Below are 22,305 nucleotides of genomic sequence, written 5' to 3' on the forward strand. Positions count from 1 at the left end.
AAAGGGTGATCTTGACAAAAATGCTCCAAAACAGAGGCACATGATCTTTACTTCTTTGAGATCTCATCTTGCTTCGATGACTTCCGTTCTGCAGCGAGCTAACTTCTGAACGACCATGATCCTAAATACAATTTAATTTATCCTGCAATCAACTGAGAATTCTCTAAAAAGACTCAGTTATGATGTAACTATAAGAAGAAGATATTTTGTTCGAGGAATCAGATTGGGGGTGGTATGACCCAAAAAAGGGACTCTTGAACCCGGGGGGTTGTAAACTATGGGCCATTGCTTGGTGCTGTGGGAAAGCATTGGACTTGCGGTCACAAGAATGCAGGTTCAAGTCATAAGAGCAGTCCCTCGATGCAAAGCTGTTGAAGAGTAGGACTATCTATAAATCTTAGATTCAATGATCCTATTTCTGCTCTGGCATAACTGAGTGATAGTCCTCATAGTCAGTGGAATCAGCTGAGCTGCAGCCGACATCCAATCACAAAAGATTGCCTCTCTCTAATAGACTTCAGCCTGTTAATTGAGTGGTTCAACTAATTATAAAATTAACACGTATTTTGAATTCCTGAAAGTTAACAAGTCTTCAAATTTAAAGGCAAATCTCAAAAATTGATCTTCAAAGTACATGATGAAAGTAAACTGACTCCAAAAATTTCCATCTTATTTAATTATCTGGAGGTTTCTGTGGAATGGTTTTTGCTCCCTCCTGGACTTCGAGGCTGTCTTGATGCCTCAATCTTGAGGTTATAGTTTCTGTGTTGTTATTCGTTTTGTGCCAATTGTTTTTTTTATATATAAAAATTGCCCAATTCAAGTCCAAGTGGGAAATGAACATACAAGTATTGAGTAACTGAGCACAAGAAAGGAAATTCCTCCTAATTTCATCCACAACAGCCAGGATTACCAGCCAACGATGCTATTTCCAATACCAGGCTTGAACATGGTTTTAATCATGATTGCACTTCAGAGGACATCTATTGGTACAGCACCATCACTGTGTCTGAACAGGCCTTGCTAGAACAGTTGCAATTCTAGCTGTAGTTTCTAAATCTTATGTTTGTTCAGGCGAATTGTTGTCACCATGTCAGATTTTACCAATAATCTCTACACGAACAAAGTCCACCCTTAAAGTGATGAAATCGAAGTCGATCTCTAACGATGATATCTCGATTGAATGCTCGAGAAACAAACTTTGTAAATTCATGGCAATCTCTACAGACTCTCAAGTTCTTCACAATCCGAAGACTTGTTCCTTCAGGAGTTTTAGCCAAACCAAAAGCAATTGCCAGCTTCTCACTATGATATGTGCTGGAAGACTCCAAACACTCTTCAGAGCACGATCCATGAAAGATGAATTGAGACTTGTCTTCTACATAACCAGCCATGGTAGCCTTATGTGTTACTTCCTCCAATTTTTGATAAATCATTCCTGAATCAGGATGTGACTTATCATCCACGACAAATCTGTGAACCTGGTCAGAAACTTCAACCCAGCTCCAACCAGGAGTGGTCTTTATTCCTTGCTTTTTTATTAGTTTTCTCATTCTGGCAACTCCTTGTTCATCATTGGCTCCAGCATATATGGTAGCAAGTAGTACACAATCCCCTGCATTTACTGCCCCAAGCTGAGACAGATTCCTCATGGCAATTTCCCCAATCACTACATTTTTGTGAATCTTACTAGAGCTAAGCAGAATTCGCCACAAAACCGGATCATCCTGCCATGGAGAATCACCTATGATTTCGAGCGCCTTCTCAAGCTTCCCAGCACGTCCATACATATCCACCATGCATCCATAATGCTTAATTCCAGGCTTGACATTGAACTTAGAGCTCATTTGATGGAAAAACTCAACACCCTCTTCAACTAATCCTTGATGACTACATCCACACAACAAACCAAGAAACGCAATTGAATTAGGTCGCACTCCTGCCTCCAACATCTGATTGAAAAAATAAATAGCTTCATCACCAAAACCATGCACTCCAAACCCAACAATCATAGAGTTCCAAGTATAAACGTCCCGCGGCATCCCATGAAAGACTTCAAGAGCACCATCCAAGTTACCACATTTAGCATACATATCAATAAGCGCATTCCCAACAAACACATTTCTCAACAATCCTTTCTCACTAGCAATCCTATGCAATTTAACCCCCATATTCAAAGCACCCACATGAGAGCAAGACGAAAGCAACCCAACAAGTGTAAACCCGTCAAAACCCACGTTCTCATTTCTCATATAATCATAAATTCTCAACGCTTCCTGGTGATAACCCGCCTGCGAATAACACGAAATCATCGCATTCCACGCAACCAAATCTCTTTCAGGCATATTATCAAAAACCATTCTTGCAATCTCAACACACCCATTCCCCCCATAACACCTCACAAGACCAGTGCAAACAACAACATCTCTTTCATACCCAGTTCTTATTATAGACCCATGAACCTCTTCACATTTCTTCAAGGCCTTAACTCTCTCACATGCCTTGAGAGTAAAAGAGAAAGTGAAAGTATCAGGACCAGAAACCGAGTAAAAAAGCATGCGATTATAGTAAAAAATGGCTTGAACAGGAGATGGGCTTTGAGCAAATCCTCTGATGATAGAATTCCAAGCTTGAGTTTGTGGGTTTAGAATGTGTTTAAAGAGGTGTTGTGCATAGGGTAATGAACCTGAGATTGAAACAGCACAGAAATTCAAAATGCTGTTGGAAATGGCGGGATGGTTTTGAAGACCGTTAACAATGACATGAGCTTGGATTTTTTTAAGCCTTGTCAAATTATTGCATCCTTGTAAGACTGTAAGTATGGCATTGGCTTTGGATGTCTCCAAAACCATCATGTTGCTAAGAGGATTGTCGCTAGGGAACAATCTCTGCTGGTGCCTGATAAGGGGTATAATTTTTCTCGAGAAATGATTAGTTTACTGAATCAGAGTGGTGGTGGACTAGGGGTGGCTACTGGCTAGGCCCTTTGTGTGTGGTGAAGATGTTTCGTTATTGGGCTTTTTCGGCCATGTTCCATAATAGATTGAGTGCAAACTAACTTTTAAGCCACACATGTTCACGCAAGAGGAGGCCCGAAAAACAAGAGCCAAGTTCAAACCTCGATTTATTAATGAGTTGTTGTTGAAACGACACCGATTTTCTATAGGTTTGAAACCTGATCTTGGTCGGTCCTTCAGGTTAGAAGATTCAAGCCAAGTTAAGCTTTATATATTTCTTTTAAACAACCAAACCGACATCGTTGATCCTTTGTTTTATTACACAAGTCAATAGATTTATGATCGAGTTTTACCTGGGTCTTGAGTCGACTTGAGTTATTGACTGGATTAGTTTAATTTAATTTTTATTTTATTTTTTATTCAACTAGACTTGTTCAAGCTTTTAATTGGTAAAGTCCTGAATTGATTTGCTACACCAACCTAAATTTTATAACTAGGTTATTTTCCCTTCAATTACGAAAGCTTTTTGCTTTGGTTTTTTTTATAAAATAAAAATCATTACTATTAAATTTGGCTTGACTTAGTAGATTGATTGGTAAATTTTAATTGCCCCGATTAGATTTTTAATGAGTCAACTGCTCCGGTCAAGACTCAATCTAAATCTTGTTGGGTCAACATTAAAAAGAAGAAAATAATAACCGAAACAATGTTGCTTTTCTTTTGCTGTTAATATTTTCAACAAAAAAGCTATCTAAAAAAACATATAATTATCAGAACCGGGGTTTTAAACTTTCATAGGAGGGAAGAGTACAGCGAGAGTACTCCTACTCCATAAATATTTTCCCTAGACTAGCTTTCTTGCATCAATCACGTTGCTGGATCATATTTGAAACGAAAACCATGCTGTATAGGAGCAATCATGTGGCCAAAAGAGCAATCACATCGTCTTTCACGACATAATATTGTGCTTTTTGTATTCTTATGCTGTACTCCTTGCTTGTGAATCAATATTTTCCCTTCTTGGGTCTGAACAGCAAGCTCTGGTTTACCTTTATCTTTGTATATCCATGGATTTACGTGTACATATGATCTTCAAGGTAAGATCAGTACCATAAGTATCCTTGGGCTTCTGTGCCTAAAAGGGAAGACAAGAAGATTCCATTTAATTTTTACAAGAAATTGAGAGGGAAGGAAGGGGGAGCCATTGAAAGAGACTTGTGCTTGCTTTTTATAAGCTTCCCTCTTCCTTTATCCCTTTCTTGAGCTTAACGCATCAGGCATCCACCGATAGGTTCACTCATGTCCTACCAGCAAAAAAGGGTGCCATCATTCTCACCATCCCTTTTGCCCTTACTCGCTAGCTTTTTACCCTAAAATAGAGGTTTTTTTGGGGATCTGTTAAAGCAAAAGGTTTGCTGATTGATTCCTTGATCTGGGACAGAGTTCTTGAGCTAAAGCAATATGGTTTTCTTTTTAAGGCGATATGGCCTTGTTGATAATTATGATCTCGAAGAACAGAGATTCTTGATTAGTTCTCAATATAATTTTCTTGAGATGTCAGCGCGTGAAGGGAGCCCACTCTAATTAATTGTGAAATAACTATGTAAAGCGATGGATAAAACTGAAACGAATTTCCATGAAAGCAATAAATATCATCTGGCCAAATTACTCCCAACAAATCCAGATGAACCACAGGACACGAAAATGGCCCACAGATGTCTTTATAACCTGATGGATGAGGTCCCGAATCCAGGAACCAAGAAAAGGCCTTCCATGGACGGGAGCTATTCTGCATGTGAACATCACAGTCGCCCATTTTGCTTTCGTTTACTTGTGTTTTTCAAAGTTTTTTTTTTTTTTTAAATTATATTTAATATAAAAAAAATATCAAATTAATATTTTTTTAGTAATTTTTAATAGTTTTAATTTGCTGAGGTAAAAAATAAAAAATAAAATTTAAATATATATTTTTTTATTAAAAAACACTTTTAAAAAAATATCGAATATTACAGTACCAAATAAATACTAAAAGTTACGGCTTCTAGAACCGCAAACCTATTAATAATAGACTCCCAATCATAACTATTAAATTTTACTCCACTTGATGAGTTAATTTAAAAAATTCAAGATTCAAAACTTTATTCGGATTAGATTTTTAGTTAAATCAGAGATAAGATAAAAAAATTATCATCTTTTAATACTAAATAATTATTTTTTATATATATAATCACATGAAGGAGCGCATATTTTAAGAGTTTCTATCTCTTTTATACAAAAAATTATTTTTTAAAATCTTTTGTGGGTTCATTTACAAGCAGATATGGCTGTAAAAAAGTGTTATTTTAACCGATACAAATTACAAAAGGCTTTTATTTTTTACTATGTGTATCATCTTTTTCACCATTTAAGTTTGATGTGATATTTAAGGATCGGTTGATGCAGCCATTGATGATCCACATCCATTACATGCCATCAGTACATCTCTCTGTATACACTATACAGGCAGGGGACCAGCATTTTTATTTAAAATATTAAAAAAGAAAAAATGAAAGAATTGCAGAGAGAAAACGTGACAGATATTGGAGAAGTCTTAAAGGCTAAACTTAATATTTGCCCCTACAGTTTCAGAACGTTTCATCTTCACCCCTACATCTGTAGTTTTCTCAGTACCGTCCTTAAAGTTTCCATATATTTCAATGTTGCCTTTAATAGTTGATTAGCGAATCAAACCTTTTCACCAACATGCCCAGGTTTGGAACTCCCTTTTTTCACGTTTTTAATTAAATTGTGAGAAATTATCAAGTATCATTACTAGAAAATTAGTGAATAGCAATAGAAACACCAGCAGATAATATTTCATCGTTACTTTCAATGATATAAATGATTGAAATATTAAAGAATTAATTCTTAAATTATTAGGTAAAAGTTTTAAAATATAATTTATATTATTTTTTAACATAACCTTTTAAGTGAAAGTCTTTTAAGCTTGAAACTTGTACAGATTTACGTTAGCTTGTATTTAATTTTTAAGCTTGTATCCTAATGATATATTCGGTCAGTGTTTTTGAATTTTTTATTTACTGTGCATAAAGATTTGTAAATCTATAATTAACAATCACAAAAAATAAAATAGACTCAAACAAATGCACTTTGATTTCCTCAAGCAATCCAATCAAAATAAGGAAAGATAATTTCTTAATCACCTCCTCACATTCCCTCCCTTCCATACCAAGTTAGCAATGGACGACAACTCCTTACTTCTCCATTCTTCTTCATGACATTTCTCATCACCAAACACAATGCTACAGTGATTGATGTCCACCCTCGATTGAAGCCAAAAAATGTATGGTGAAAGTTTAACATCCCATATGAAAACAGATCCATCACCACAGATTATTGATCAGAGAGCAATCAAAATCAAAATCAAGATTGACATGGTACGGCAGATCGAAACAAAGAACAAGTCCAGCAACATTACATGTACGTGGTCCCTGTGTTGTCTCTCACTAGGACAAGTCTAACCAACTAAGGCTGCCTGATAAATAGTCTCCATACAAGTGCTATCAATGCAGTGTTCGTCATGCATGGTTTACTCTCTCTTTTTGTTCATGTATTTTGAAGTCAATGCATGACCCACGAAGAGTTCGTTGCATAATATGAGCATGATAATTTTTGGTTAGCTCCTTGTTAAAACACCATTTTAATTGGGTTGTTTAAGTTATTAAATAAGATTTTAAGATGTAATTTATATTATTCTATAATATATTCTTTAAAATAAAAACTCTTTAAACTTGAAACTTGTACGTACTCATATTACCTTATACTTAATGTTTATCAAATAAATAGAAATGATGAGATTTAATCTCGTGACCGTTTAGTCTTTAAGATTTTAATACCATGTCAAAAAACTATTTCAATTCAATAACTTAAACTATTAAATAAAATTTTAAAATATGATTAATATTATTCTCTAATACTTTTTACTTGCTAGCTAACTACTTGTTAAATAAATAGATTGAGATAATTATATTACAAGTTCGAGACATGATGTTATACTTTAATGTATTCGGACGGGACAATGATTTTTCCTCAGTCAAGACAAAAATGTAGAGCATGAAATGTAACTATGCATTTCATGTAGTGAGGGGCAAGAGGCAAAGCCCATGTTGCTGGTGGTAGTTGTGATAGCAAATGGGAAAAAAAAAATCCTCAAATCAGGCAGAATTAAGTCCATGAACATCATTGCTCGTGAGACTCCACATGGCTATATACATGCTCTTGACCATGTTTTCTTAAATATATCAAAATTAAATCATTACACTTGAATGATTCCCTGTCTTAGATTCTTCATCTGTTGCTCATTCACACAACAATCAAATGACAATTAATTAATCATGCATGGTGATAATTATATGGAAGCTTCCATTTAAATGCAATAAAAATTAATCACGATCGAACTTGTTTAATTTCTTTTTTCTTATAGAAGTCGACTGTATTGGCTGCTCCAATTACTAAATTTTGCCCGTAACAAAAATTAAGCTCACCAGATAAAATCATCCTTCTAGATGAAACAAGCATTAATCACGAAAGAGACTTGTTCTCTTATGTTTTAGTTTTTGTTCGAAAAGGTGATATTTTTTATTTTTTAAAATTATTTTTTATATAAAAAAATTAATAATCTTTAGAATTTTTTATTCTGTCAGTGTTAAAAATAAAAAATTAAATTCTAAATAGAATTATTTTAATATATTTTTAATTAAAAATTACTTTTAAAAAATATATTTCACCGCATTATCAAAAACACACCGTAAGACTTCATTAGTTACGCCAATTATGAAATTTTGGCAACAACAAAAATGCTCATCAAGTTAAAAATCTTTCCAATGAAAACGAAGGAAAAGTTTGATATTTCAATATTATACCTTTATTCACGAACAATGATAAGATTATGCTTTCCCTTTACCAATTTTCTATTTTTACAATTATCTTGTTTTTAGTATATTATTGTATTGATGGTATTATCTCGAATTTCAATTTAAAAGTAAAAGAAAACTATATGGTAGATTTGTTTCTCTCTTATTAATGCACTAGTGAATAACCTTGAGATGATTTATTTTGATATTATGGTATTTTGCGTGTGAATGCAGAGGAAACTAGTTTCATAATAACCTTGAGAAATTAAAATAGCTAATAACTCCATTTAACGCCGTTATAACAGAAATGCGTTAGCGGCCCTAGCGGACTAAAGACATTAGAAGCTACTCCATGCTAGCCAAGCCAAGCCGAAGTTGAAGAGAGGAAAGACTTGGGGGAACAAGACTGTCTGCTTCTAGGGAATAAAACCAAAAGCTTTCGGTGTATAATTAAAAAAATAATAATAATAATTTAATAATTAATTAAAAATAATAATAAAAACACTCAAGTCAAATCCTATCTTCTGCTTTAATTTTTTTTATTAATATATTTAACGTACATGTCACGATTTCGTCATGCCACGTAATCATGTGACATCATCGCTCGCGCCATTTATTCCTTTTTCTTAGAATTGTTTTTTTTTTTTTTTTTTTGAAATTGAATTTTTATCAATCTAAAAGTCTCCCTCCGCGCCTATCAGCCTATCTTTCTTGTCCAAAAATGCCACCTGTTAGGGTCATTGTGGGCCATTGATTAACGGGCATCTACTTTAAGGAAGTGATTTTATTTTGTTTTATTAAAAAAATATTTTCCAGTGTACATTCGATAAAACTTCTACTGACGTACTGGATTACGAAATTGTTTGTAGCTATCATTAGCAAGGATTGAACCTTAAACACATATTTAGTCTCTTTGATTTTATGTTTTTATGGTTTTCAAGTATTTTTTTTTTGTAAAAAATTAATTTTTTTATGTTTTTAAATTGTTTTGATATATTAATATTAAAAATAAATAAAATATTATTTTAAAATATTTTAAAATAAAAAATATTTTAAAAAATAACCAGTATCGCAATACTAACCAAACTCTTAATTCACACGCCACAAGCAAGCCCAAATTAATTGCGATCCTATTAATTTATTATTGGTGTTGTTGATTCAATCTTTAGAGATTGAACCGAGCTTATAAACCCTTTCATGGGTATAAATCTAACACATAAACAAGTTCAACAATGGCGAGTTGACGAAGAAAACACGATCAGTTCACTCTAAGCTTATATTATCACCGATCTAATTTAGGCTTCGAGATGTTTTTAATGGTCCAACTTCCTCGGATTGTGTATATTCGTCATGTGAGTCTAGGCGTGCGTTATTGACTCAACGTGGCTCCTTGTACACCAGGTGGGTATAAATCTAAAACGTAAACAAGTTCAACAATGGCGAGTTGATGAAGAAAACACAATCAATTCACTCTAAGCTTATATCATCACCGATCTAATTTAGGCTTCGAGATGTTTTTAATGGTCCAACTTCCTCGGATTGTGTATATTCGTCATGTGAGTCTAGGTGTGCGTTATTGACTCAACGTGGCTCCTTGTGCACCACGTGGGTATAAATCTAAAACGTAAACAAGTTCAACAATGGCGAGTTGACGAAGAAAACACAATCAATTCACTCTAAGCTTATATCATCACCGATCTAATTTAGGCTTCGAGATGTTTTTAATGGTCCAACTTCCTTGGATTGTGTATATTCATCATGTGAGTATAGGTGTGCATTATTGGCTCAACGTGGCACCTTGCGCACCATATGGTTTAGGCTCGAGAGCTACTTGAAATTCCTTTTCGCAATTATTGTGTTTGTTATTGTAATAATTTTTGTAATTAAAAAAAGTAATTATAAAAAATTATTTTTACTTCTATTAGTTAAAATAAAATATATAATTGGTTAAAATAATTGTTTGATAAAAAACATGTTATAATATATTTGATTAAAATTATTATTGAAATTGTTGTTGCACATAAAATAATCAAAGATGGAAAAAAAAATTATTTCTTGAATTACATTGCACAATTAATGAGTTCCACATAAAAATCAGCAATCAGTACTATAGTCGCTAGGTAAAGATTGCATAGTTAATGGATCCCACATGAAAACCAGTAATAATTATTGTTATTGTGGTTAGAAATCAGCAAAAACAATCATGTGCATGCTTCTTCTAATCCTGTGGTTGGAACACAGCAATCAATGGATTCCATGTAGAAAAACTGTGTTTTATATGTTAACTAAACAACAAAAATTTAGGTTGCTGTAAGAACAAACCCTTTTAAATCTCTGAACAGTTCCTCAATAGTCCCAGGGACTGAGAGTCCTTGGTTAGTCCAAGAATGTAGGTGATAAGAGAATTGACTGGATTACCTTTATATGAACATATTCGGATGGATTCAATGTTATATATATCACTTAATTTGAGTTTCAAGGTAATATTTTCTTCAGCAAAAACAAAAACTCTCCCTTTTATTATGTTCACCGTTACCTTTGATTAGTCCAACAAAAACAAAAACAAAAACAAGCTTCTATCTGCCTTCGATTATCCTTTCCAGCAAAGGTTATCGGTGACCTCATCACACATCGATCTCTAATGAAAGTGAGATGTGGTGTTATTCTGTCCATCATTTGCCATCACTCTAGATGGTTTCATGGATCAATTTCCATCGCCATCAATTCTCATTTATGATGCAAAATTGTTTTCTTTTTTCAAAAGTTGTAATTATGGTCTTCACGCACAGTGAAGAATTAGCACAAACGTGAGGTGGTGCGGGGTGAGAGAGAGAGCTAGCCACTCGTCAAGGTCCAAGGAGTTGATGTTTCTGAAAACAACCGCAATGTAGACATTAATTATCTCTAGTCTTCGACGCTGTTTTTGCCAGCCATATCGTTTGATCCACGTCCAATAAGCTTGTGTGGTTAAATTCACTCGATGGAATTTGAATTCAAATGTTTTAGCCTTAAAATGATCGATCTGTTGTTCATGGTACAGGTCAAATCTGTGGATAAGTATAGAGAATGGATGAACCCTCCACGGCTGTTCATAGATTAGTTGAACTCTCCCTGCTTGGAATAATCCATGGAGTCCATTAAATTGGTCCAGTTTTATGGAACAGTTGAGTCGTTCACGGAAACCTTCAATGAACGCGCCATGAAATCTCTGCCATCGCAGGGAAGAAAACACATAATTCAATGGGAAATATCACCAAATGGTATGTGATTTTTCTTTATTCGACAAGGGACCCATTAGAGGATAACAAATGATGAATTTCTCTTCTAGAAATTAAGGGGAAAAAAACTATCAAATATACAATCATTAAGCTAAGCCAAGCATGCTTGTAAATCATGATAAAACGTTGATATTTGTAACCAAATCAACTACAAGAAGAGGGAATAAGCCCTTGTATTTGTCGGATAAGATATCAATTCAATTTTTTTTTTTTTTATTTACGTGGGTGTTTGGGCCAGTTTGCATACACCATGATTAATCTCATGGCTCACTGAACATCCTGCAAACCCAATGAGCATGTAAGGCACCGCGGGGGTGACAGGTGTGCACGGTGAAGTTTGAACCCAGGATGTAGAGAAAAAAAACAAATCTCTTCAACCACTGGATCAAGACCTTAATTATGTTGTATGTGGTGTTAGAAGGAGTGACCATAAAAGATGCCCTTTACTAGTCCTAAGATAATGACATCTTTCAAGGCAGGAGAAATAAAATTAGTACGTGGAGAACAATAAATTTGATTTTGGAAAATTTAAGTGTTTTATTTTGGGATTTTGTACTCTCCTTTTCTCTTTATACACATATATAATTCAAAATATTAATTCAACATGTATCGTATCGATTAGAATTCAATTATAAAAATAAATTAACTTTAAATTATACAATACAAATACAACATCAAATATTTAAAAATAATTTTAAAAATTAAAATATTTTTAAATATTCATGAGTCACGTTAAAGAAAATTTTAATTTAAAGTAATTCAACACAAATAAAATATCAAAATATTAAAAAAATAAAAAATTTTAATACTATAACTTCTTTTTTTCCACAAATAACTAGGGATATGCTAGAATCACTAGCTGTTTTTTTATACTTCTCAAGTTGGCTATTAATTACATATTAAGTGTCACAATCATGAACCAATCTTGTAATTATATTTAATAAACCTTCACTGACCTCCTTTTATTTTAAACAAGAAGGATTTATAAAATAAATTCCTTAATTAAGAAAAAATCAATGGATTATTAAGCTGCTTAACCCATCAAAACATTAACTGTCACAAAATGACTTTCGCTCTGTTTTAGTGATTCGTGAAAGACTGGATTGGTAAAAGGAATTGTAAGATTGGGAAATGAATTTATGGCAATTGCATTTCTTTTTGCAGTAAAAAAATGTTTTTGAAAAAATTTTAAATAATTTTTTTAGTATGTTTATCTCAAGAATAAATTAAAAAAATAAAAAATATATTATTTTAATATATTTTTAAATAAAAAAACTTTAAAAAACAATAAACAATCAATATCCTATTTTTGTTACAGTGGTCTCAGGGGGTACCGAGCACAATTTTTCATCCTTTCTGCACTAGTGGGCATGAAAAAGTAAATTCCACCTGAAGTTACCATATCTGGCAAGAATGACAATCACAGGTGAAGACAAATACGAAGTGCTAAAAAGAAGACGCGGCCATGAGTGCTTCTGCATGGATCCCGTTTCACTGCCTTTTCCAACAAAAGCCATCTTCCTGGTTCTTCTTTACTAGGACATCCTTTTTTCACTTTATACTATGTACTAGGTAAATCTCGCATATTTTGGCCAGAATTTAAATGAAAAACCCAGGATTAATCAAGATTTTAAACAAAATAAAATTTATTCTACTGTATTTTATTTTTAATATGTTACAAGATATATCAATTATAAAAGATCCAATTCAACCTAAAAATTTAAGTTGGTAGGTGAGATTTCAAAATATAATTTATATTAATATCTAACACATTCCCTTAAAAGTAAAAAAATCTATTGGACTTGAAACTTGCACATGTTTATATTATCTTGTGTTTAATTTTTATTAAATAAATAAAAATGATTGAAATTTAAATTTGTAATCACTTGGTTATTAAAATTTTGATATAATGCCAATGAACTAATTTAATTTAAATATTTAAGTTATTAAGTAAGGCTCTAGAATGTGCTTTATAATAATATATTTGATATATAATAGTGATGCAAGCATTTACTTTATATTTGAAAAGGGCCGCCACCACTTACTAGCAACCACCGGCAGTCCGAAATAAGGAGGAGGAGGAGGAGGAGGAGAATAACAAGGCATATTATGTTTAGGAGACACATCAATTTCAATGTTACCTAATTCCACTTGCCAAGCTCCGATAAGGCAGTTGATATCTACCCTTTAAGGGACACGCAATCTCCAAGGCCTTGTTTATGCATAATTTTCAATGAATTGTTTTTGAATTAATTAAAAAAAGGGAGGAGATGTCGAGTTACACACATCATGTAATGATCAACCCTAGTCTACTTCTTAGCCTCCTACATTTGTTTTCTTTGCTTTAATGATTAGATGATTTCAAGCTAACCGTCAATTCTCTTGCATTAAAAATAATTTATTTTCTAATCGATCTTCTTCATACCATCATCAGCAACGAGAGGGTAATTTGGAGATATTTTTTTAAAGTATTTTTTATTTAAAATTTTATTAAAATAATATATTTTTTATTTTTAAAAAATTAATTGTAATATCATTATATTAAAATAATATAAAAAAATTTAATTGAAAATAAAAAAATTTATTTGTTTAAAAAATATTTTTAAAATCCAAAAACAAATGAATTCAGAAATCGTAAAGCTTTCTTATTATTTTTTTAAGATATTTTTTATTTAGAAATACATCAAAATAATATATTTTTTTTATTTTTTAAAATTTATTTTTGACATCGGCGTACTAAAACAATATAAAAAAAACTAAAAAACATTAATTAGAATAAATACTACAAATATACTAGTTTTGTACATTATTAACATTATAATTTTTAACATTTAAAATTTATTAAATCAGAGTTTCTCACAATTGTTTAATTGTCATTTAGGTTTATGAAATTATAGTATTTTTTTTTCCCTTTTTGCTGTACGATATGTATTCTATACAGTAACATTTTCTTAATTAAGTTTGAATTAAAAAAAAAACAAATATATTTAATATCTGAAATAACATGTCAAGAATTTAACTCTATTATTATACACATTTGTTACATGTTGCAGGATTTTAAAGGCACCGGACCAAAAGATATAAACTCCCGTGCTGATAAATAGAAAAATACTACAAAATTGAGAAATTATTTATCGTTATTGTTTTTATAAAAATAAAATACATAAACAATATAATATTGTTTGGGAATACAGTGTAAACTACGTTTTATAAAAATTTTAATTTTTTTATTAAAAATTAATTTTTTTATATGTTCTAGATTATTTTGATTTACCAATCTCAAAAATAATTTTAAATAAATAAATAAAATATTATTTTAATATATTTTAACATAAAAAAATATTTTAAAAAATAATAATAATAATAATTTCAATAAGGCAAGCAGAAGCATGATGACTTAATTTCTCAAAAGAAAATTTGAGACAAGGATTCGAATATTATTAAAGTACATAAAGAGGCAATAAAATATAAAGAAATCGATCTTAGCCGAAATAAATGGACCCACACGCTTTCACCCTTTGTGGGCCCGTGGCCGAGGCCTATATCCACGTGAATTACAGCAATTCGTCGGCCATGGAATCTGCATGGCATGATTGGGCCATACTATGAATTGCTAGCTAGTTATTTTACATGGACAGTGTCTTTTTAAGTCACAATTTATTTTTTTAATTTTTTTTAGCTGAAAAAATGAAAAATTTAATGTTTTAAAAATAATTTTAAAAATAAAATAAATATAAAAAAATTTGAAAAACATTTCATGCGGCATACTAAACACACATTTCTTAATTGCAATGATTAATATACTTTTATTGGTGGTATTGAGATTTAAATCTTGAAATAAAACCTAATTAATTTGATGAGAAACTCTACATTAATTTGACTATATGATGAAAAGAATCAATTGTCTTTGTAATTTTGATTTCTTGGACAAAAATAATAACTAAAATATTGATAAAACTACTTATATTTCGATTAAAATAATTAAATTAAAATACTAAACACGTTAAAAAATAACAGCTAGACTGGATGTGTGAATTACATATATCATAAATAAATAAAAAATATGATAAATATTTATAACATAGAGTGAATATCCATCCTAGAGTATTTCGTTACAAGATTCTTTCATTTTCTTTTTTTTATATATATAACAAATTGTACGTGCGCAGTTGACGGTAACGGCGCAGTGCTTTTAATATTTATAAAAAGAAAATTACAAAAACCATATAAAAGCAGAAAAGAAATAATAAAGAATTAAAAAACGGATCGGGAAGCGAGATTCCGCGTTAAAAAGAAGACGCCGAGCGACGCGGCTTGACCTTCAGAGCCCACAGTACCTCGCTGCTTCTCACTTTACTACTCTTGCTCTGTTTACTTTGGCAAACCCACGGTCCCTTTTCAAACAAAGGATCAAATTGTAAGAATACAAATAAAAAATACTAAACAGTCCTTCAATTATTCATGTTATTTCTCTCAAGTGCTAAAACCTCAATGTTATCCATATCATTAAGTTTATGAGTTACTCTACGATAGTTCTAACTCTCCAACTCAGCTCGGTTGAGCTGAAAAGACCATCGATTATACAATAACATGGAAAACAAATCTTATTTATAAGCCTAGAATTAATGTAGATTTTTTTTCTTAAAAAAATAATACTAGTTTAATTAACAAAATACCTATGTGTTTGACAATGAGGTGTTCGATACTTTTATTTTTGTTTTGTATTTTTTACAAAATACTATGATATATTCACAATTGCATCCGCCATCAATTATAATCAATATTAATTATGTGTTTGATAATGAGATATTTGATATTTTTTAAGGGTGTTTTTAAATTGAAAATACATTTTAAAATAATATTTTTTTAGATTTGCTCTTTACTTTTTACATTAACACATCAAGTTCATAAAAAAAAAATATAAACATTAATTTAATGTTTGAAAAACACGCTTTCAAAAGTGAAGTTCTTACACCTAAATGAATTGTAAAATTCTTCAGATGGATTTATCAGGGATGATATTGATTAGTCTTAAAATTGATGAGCCAATATGAAAACTTCTATATAGTTGAGCACCTGCCACGTGCATCCCCCATCAGTCAAATCTACCAGCAATGCATAACCATGGTTAGCCAAGTTAAATTTTTTAAGCTCTCTCAAACTCAAAAGAGTCTAAGATTCCGTACTAAATAGCTGACACGTGTTCCCCTACCAACGCGGTTTCTCCTTCTCCACCGCCCTATATATCCTACCCTACATCCTTCCCTCCTCCCTCCCATTCCTCCCCAACAAAAGAATTCTTTCCAGCTCTGAACACCATAGCCTCGCTTCCCACCGGTCACCACTTCTGGTCGCCGATCAAACCAAACCCTTATTGACTACGTTACTGCTTTCCAGTTCCTCTGTCAGCCCTGCTTTAGATGCTCACTTCTTGCTACAAAATGCATTGAAAAACACCTCATAGTCGGCTTCTTCTGCGATTTTTACGTTGTTTTCTTAAAGTTTCACAGCACCGAGAAGCACAGCATAAGGGAGCTAGCAATATGGCATCATCGGAGAACTTGGCAAGTCTTGAGCCATGGAATATGATGTTTAGGCCAAGTTTGTCAGATTGTTGGATTTCCGAAGCTTATGCTCGAGACACGGAAACTCTAACAAGAGCCCTCCAAAAATCCCTCTTTAACAATATAGATGATATCCCCATAAACACCAGCACCAATGATAACAGCTCTAACTCTTTCTCCATCGCCGAAACGTTTTCTTCAAATTCAATCAACCCGTTTACCGGCCTAATCGAGACGGCACCCCCGACTCCGACGCCCTCAAACGTTTCTGGGTCGGACCCGGAAACGGCTGGGGTCACGAAACGCAATCGAAACCCTGTGCCGGGGGCTACCGGGAAGGTCTCGAAACGTAAGTCAAGGGCTTCGAAACGGTCTCAGACCACTTTTATTACAGCGGATCCGGCTAATTTTAGACAGATGGTGCAACAGGTTACCGGTGTTAGATTCAATAGCTCGCAGGTTTCAATGGTTCCTGTTTTGAAGCCTGAGCCACAGAGGCTCGGTGGCCGGTTGCAAGGGGGTAGTGGGTGCTTACCCACTCTTGATACGTCGGCGTTTCTGCTTGATCACCATCAACAGCAGGTGGTCATGGGGTCAGCTTCTGGTTCTAGTCCTGGGTCTGGCCCAATTTCTTTTACACAGCAGCCCATGATGGGTGATGTTGGTGTTGGTTCTGGTGGTGGCATAGATTTTGACACTTTCTCTAGTTTTCCCACTCTAGAGTCATGGAAAGTTGTGTGATAATTAATTAATTTAGGGTTTTTGTTACCTCCGAAGTGAAGTTTTATGTTATCTGTTTATATTTTTGGGGTCCCTTGGTTTAGGCTAGTCTCTTTAGAGCTTTGTTTATTTTGTATTTCTGTTTATGCAATGTAAAACATTATCTTATTCCCTAAGTATTAAGGCTTTATGATATTTAATCCGGGCTTAATTTAATTTTTGAGTTTAAATATAAACCTTGGTACATTGTGTCAAGCAAGTCACATGGAGAGGCACATGAATTCAGGCAACTTTTCTCTCATGTGAATAATTTCAGAAAAAGAAAAGAAAGAGGAGGTGCCTTCTTTGCTCGAGATTGGCTAGCATAATTTGCTTGAAAATGGCATCAATCATTGAGACATTGGCTGCTGCTTGATGGGTTGTCGTTGTACAAGTTATAAACTAAATCTTGATTGGAATTGTTGCTGCCAAGACAAGTGCCATTTTGGCACTTGCGTAGCTGTTTTTCTTGTGACAGAAGCACCTTTTCTTCTATGATTTTGAGTCATTACTGTAGGGGATACCGCATGTTTGTTTTTACTTCTTTAAAGTATTTTTTTTTTAAATTAAATTTTTATATTTTTTTGTTTTTTAAGTTATCTTGATTTGCTAAAGTTAAAATGACTTTTTAAAAAATAAAAAATTATTTAAAATATTTTAAAACAATACTACTATAACATGAAATACCCATTAAAAATTAAAGTGGCTCTTGTCAAGGCTCTCTTTGTACCATCTTAGTTACTATTTCACACTTTTGTCTTTATTTTTGTGATAATTAGAACGTCTTTTTTTTTTTTTTCTTTTTTTTTTTTGTCTTTTCTGCTAAAAATTAGTAGATATTCGTAATAAAATTTATATTATTTCTTCCTCACTTTTTTTTTTTTTATTATTGATAATGTCCAGATTAACTTACACGTTCCTTGATTAATTCCTCGAGATTTTGAAATTAATAATCACGTAAGTCTCTAGTGATCCTGAGATTTGTGGCACTCAAACTAGTGATCTTTGGAGAGCAAACTCAAGGCCTGACTAGTTGAGCTACACATCTTAAAGTTTATTTCTTTCTTACTCCTTTTTCTTTGATTAACGTGGGTGTTCAAGTTAGCTTACGCGCACCTCAACTAATCCCACGGGCCTTGAAGTTAATGACTATATAAGCCTTCAGTGGTTATCATATTAGCAACCATAGAATTCAAATTTGAGATAATAAAGGGAGCAAACCTCTTGGTCCTAAACTCTTACCACTAAGTCACCTACTAGATGATTATTTCTTCCTTGCTCTTGATATGACGTGATGTGGTATTATCTATGATTTTTAATTGAAAATATATAAACAGATGTTTTTAATAATTAATTTAATATTTTTCAAACAAAAAATAATTTAAAAAACAGATTGAAGCATAAAAATGAACTTTCATTTAGAATTATTTTTTCTTTTAACAAACTCCAATCTAAAGTAGAGAAGTAATAACTTAAATTTTCATTGATGCAAATGATACTAATTTTATCGATAAACCTAAGAATTAGGTCATGTTTGATTAATATTTCAAGATAAAAATATAAAATAAATTTATATTCAAAAATAGTTTTAAAACAAATTTATATAAAAAAGAGAAAGGAGATCTCCTCTCTATTCTAAACGCACGAATCTCTTCCATCCCACGACAAGTCAAGTAAGATAGCCAGCATGTTTCAATTAAGATAATCGTTTTGAGATGTGCTAATCTTTTCCCAAAATTAAAGCGATGTTCAATTTCTCCAAAATATTACTAGGAGCCATGTATTTAGGCAATCCCAGCAAATCCTGGTGGCAACGGTGTCGTCTTGCTTGCTCGAAGAATATTCAGGGTGTCCGAGACGTGTAGAACAATGTATCCCAGCTAGATATACACAGAGGGAGAGCAATGCCTCCCCTCCCCTCCATTTTTAAGAAGATGGGCACAATCAAATCATGAAACGGACATCGGAGAGGGTAAAAAAACCTTGACATGATGCTGGAAATAATTATATTATTTTTCTGGATTTATAATGACGCTTATCATCGCATAATTACATGAATCTCAGCGCTAATAACGTGTTTAGGAATAAGAATCATGAACAGGAAATGAGATGCGTGTTGGATATAGTTGGCAAATTTTGGAGTTTAAGAGAAAATCCTCGAGAGGAATCCCATATTTTTACTGTCACTAATTGAATTTCCCATCAATTTCTTGTCAGTAATGGGGCTCCACATGCCTTTTGCTCCACAGTCAAATAAGATTCCCAGTGCCTCCCTTACGTGAGGAGCTGGCAAGGAAAAAAATAATCTGGATTATTGGTTTATCAAATCCATCTAATCAAATTTTTTGATTAACAATATTTCTTTAATATTTATCCAATTTGTTTTAAATTGAGTAAGATATTGTATAGTGAACTTAGACTTTATTAGAATTAATATTTTTTTATTCAAACTAAAATTTAACTAGGCTTGAGTTTTTAATTATAATCTCTTTAGACGGTGTTTAATAATTATAATGATTTTTTTTAAAAAAATAAATATAAGTTGAAGATGAATGTTAGAGAATAATATAAATTATATCTTGAAATTTTATATAAAAACTGAAGTTATTGAGTTGAATTAGTTATTTGACATGATATTAGAATCTTAATAACAAAGTGGTCACGAGTTCGAATCTCGTTAGCTCTATTTATTTTATAAAAATTAAATACAAGATAATGTAATCCATGTAAGTTTCAAGTTTTTAAAGGAATATATTAGAAAATAATATATTAAAATTTTATATAATAACTAAATTATTGAATTGAATTGGTTTTTTTTTATAATATATATTAATTGGAAGACATACATTTACGGTAAATCAACCATCTTATTTTATATTTCATGATTTTCCCACTTCAAAACTTACGGTCACCTCCCCCAGCCATTGGAAGTCATCTCCCAGAAGACGCCTCTCCCTAGCTGTTTTTTTTATTATTGAATTCAAATCCAAATGATAATATATATAAAGAATTTATTTACTATTCAAACTACGCTATTATTTGGTATTGCGTTCCAAATAAAAGTCAGGTAAAATTTTTTTAAAAAAATTATATAAAATTAATTTTTATATTTTTAAATTGTTTTAATGTGTTGATATCAAAATTAATTTTTAAAAAATAAAATAAAATATTATTTTAATATATTTTTAAATAAAAAATATTTTAAAAAAACAGTGATTATTGAATACTTCTTAATACAAGATGGTTGCTATAGAATTCTAAAATACCCTTTTGCAGGAAAGATTATCACCTCTTAAATCCAATAAATAATTTAAGATATTTAATTAACAAATCTTACTGTGCATGCTCCTTGACTTCTTCGCTAAGATCGTAAAAGCAAAATAATATATCAAACCAACCAACACTTTACCCTAAAAATATGTTATCTTCTAGAACCAAGGATTTATAATTATATTAAGCTGATCTCATGAGATGCATAGTTCTTGACTTGGAAATATAAATTCATTATCTTTAACAAATTGACATTAAAAATACATGAGTGCAAATACTTGCTTAAGTCAAAAGATTTAATAAATTAAAATTTCAAGCCCCTATAATGTGTTAGGTGGCATCATGAGCTTGACTTAGGTCTTGTGACCCTTTTTTCCTGAGGGAAAATATATTTAAAAACACTGAATTGTTAAAGTGATGCAACTTGTTGAGATGTTTATTGGGATTTCGTGATTTAAATGGATTGTTTTGGGTAAGAAAACCCACTTTCATTTTAATTTTTTTTTTCATGCCAAATTAATCTAACATTAGCACAAGGAGTTGACGTAATCAAACAACTTAAGATATATACAAATCAATAATCAAACCATATAGTGCTGCGAGAAGAGTGGAAATGAATTTGTGGTGTCACTCTCAATATGATAGCGAAGTCTAGCCCATATATTTTTTTATACCACTTAATTCTAAATGCAATTAGTCATGGTTTCCTGAGTTTACAAATGCATAAAAAATTAAAATAATTAGTCTTTTTCCATATTGCTGAGGCAGTCTCGTGTTACTTTTATTTTTCATAGATTGCCTTCCATCCTACTTTTCTTTTTCCACAAAGCGCCCCCCCCCACCCCCCAAAAAAAAAAAAGCAAGAAAAGAGGAAGAAGAAAGAGGAGGAAAAATAAAGAAAATAATCCCTTCCATCGTGTTGATTATGGTATATAATTTTCTTCTATTTGTATTTTGATTCTATATATATATATATATATATATATATATATATATACCTTTGCTTGTGTTCAAAAATAGTATTTGGCTCAAGATTGTTACTTTATTTTTTTTTTTTTCTATCTTTTAATTAAAGATTCTTACATGTTAAATGTTCATACCAGGGTTCAATCAATTCTTACATGCCCCTTATTTTGTGATTTGAGATTAAGATCTTTTTTTATTTTATTTCCTGCCAACCCAAATATGAATAATTTATATATATAGAGAGAGAGAGAGCGCTCGAACTAAAAAAAAAAAAGGGTTAATTAAAACACACAAGCCAAACAAGTTATCAACATCAAATTAACAATTCCAATGAAGTTACTTACACACTAGCTAACCATCAATACTTGCTAACACAAGCTTTCCATATACAAACAACCTCTTCAAGACACTGCAACAACAAGATTTGATTGTAGCATAAGCTCCCATTTGCTTACCATGGAGGATATGGCTTGTTCCTTTCTCTTGTTGAAGAAGCTAATTTCAGGAAAAAAAAAAGAAAAAAGAAAGAACACGGTGACGTTGGCAGCGGTACAATATAGACAATTACAGTGGTTGTGGTGGTGGATATGGAGGCATG

The 22,305-nt window shown here is 32.0% G+C and overlaps 2 protein-coding genes across 2 annotated transcripts; one reads left to right on the top strand and one right to left on the bottom strand.

Moving 5' to 3' along the window:
• Positions 1–264: 264 nt before the first annotated feature.
• Positions 265–2,944, bottom strand: LOC118033176 (pentatricopeptide repeat-containing protein At3g56550). Its single transcript, XM_035038070.2, has one exon. The coding sequence runs from the start codon at positions 2,853–2,855 to the stop codon at positions 1,101–1,103; it is 1,755 nt and encodes a 584-aa protein (XP_034893961.1). The 5' UTR covers positions 2,856–2,944; the 3' UTR covers positions 265–1,100.
• A 13,464-nt stretch (positions 2,945–16,408) lies between these two features.
• LOC118033177 (calmodulin-binding protein 25) lies at positions 16,409–17,632 on the top strand. The gene has a single exon (XM_035038071.2). The coding sequence runs from the start codon at positions 16,692–16,694 to the stop codon at positions 17,451–17,453; it is 762 nt and encodes a 253-aa protein (XP_034893962.1). The 5' UTR covers positions 16,409–16,691; the 3' UTR covers positions 17,454–17,632.
• The last annotated feature ends 4,673 nt before the right edge of the window (positions 17,633–22,305 follow it).

This window comes from Populus alba, chromosome 16, assembly GCF_005239225.2.
Source record: "Populus alba chromosome 16, ASM523922v2, whole genome shotgun sequence".
NCBI classification, from domain to species: Eukaryota; Viridiplantae; Streptophyta; class Magnoliopsida; order Malpighiales; family Salicaceae; genus Populus; species Populus alba.

What these genes read in the sequence shown, in the direction of transcription:
- LOC118033177 (XM_035038071.2), top strand. Translation starts at nt 16,692, where the DNA reads ATGGCATCATCGGAGAACTTGGCAAGTCTTGAGCCATGGAATATGATG.
- LOC118033176 (XM_035038070.2), bottom strand. Translation starts at nt 2,855, where the DNA reads ATGATGGTTTTGGAGACATCCAAAGCCAATGCCATACTTACAGTCTTA.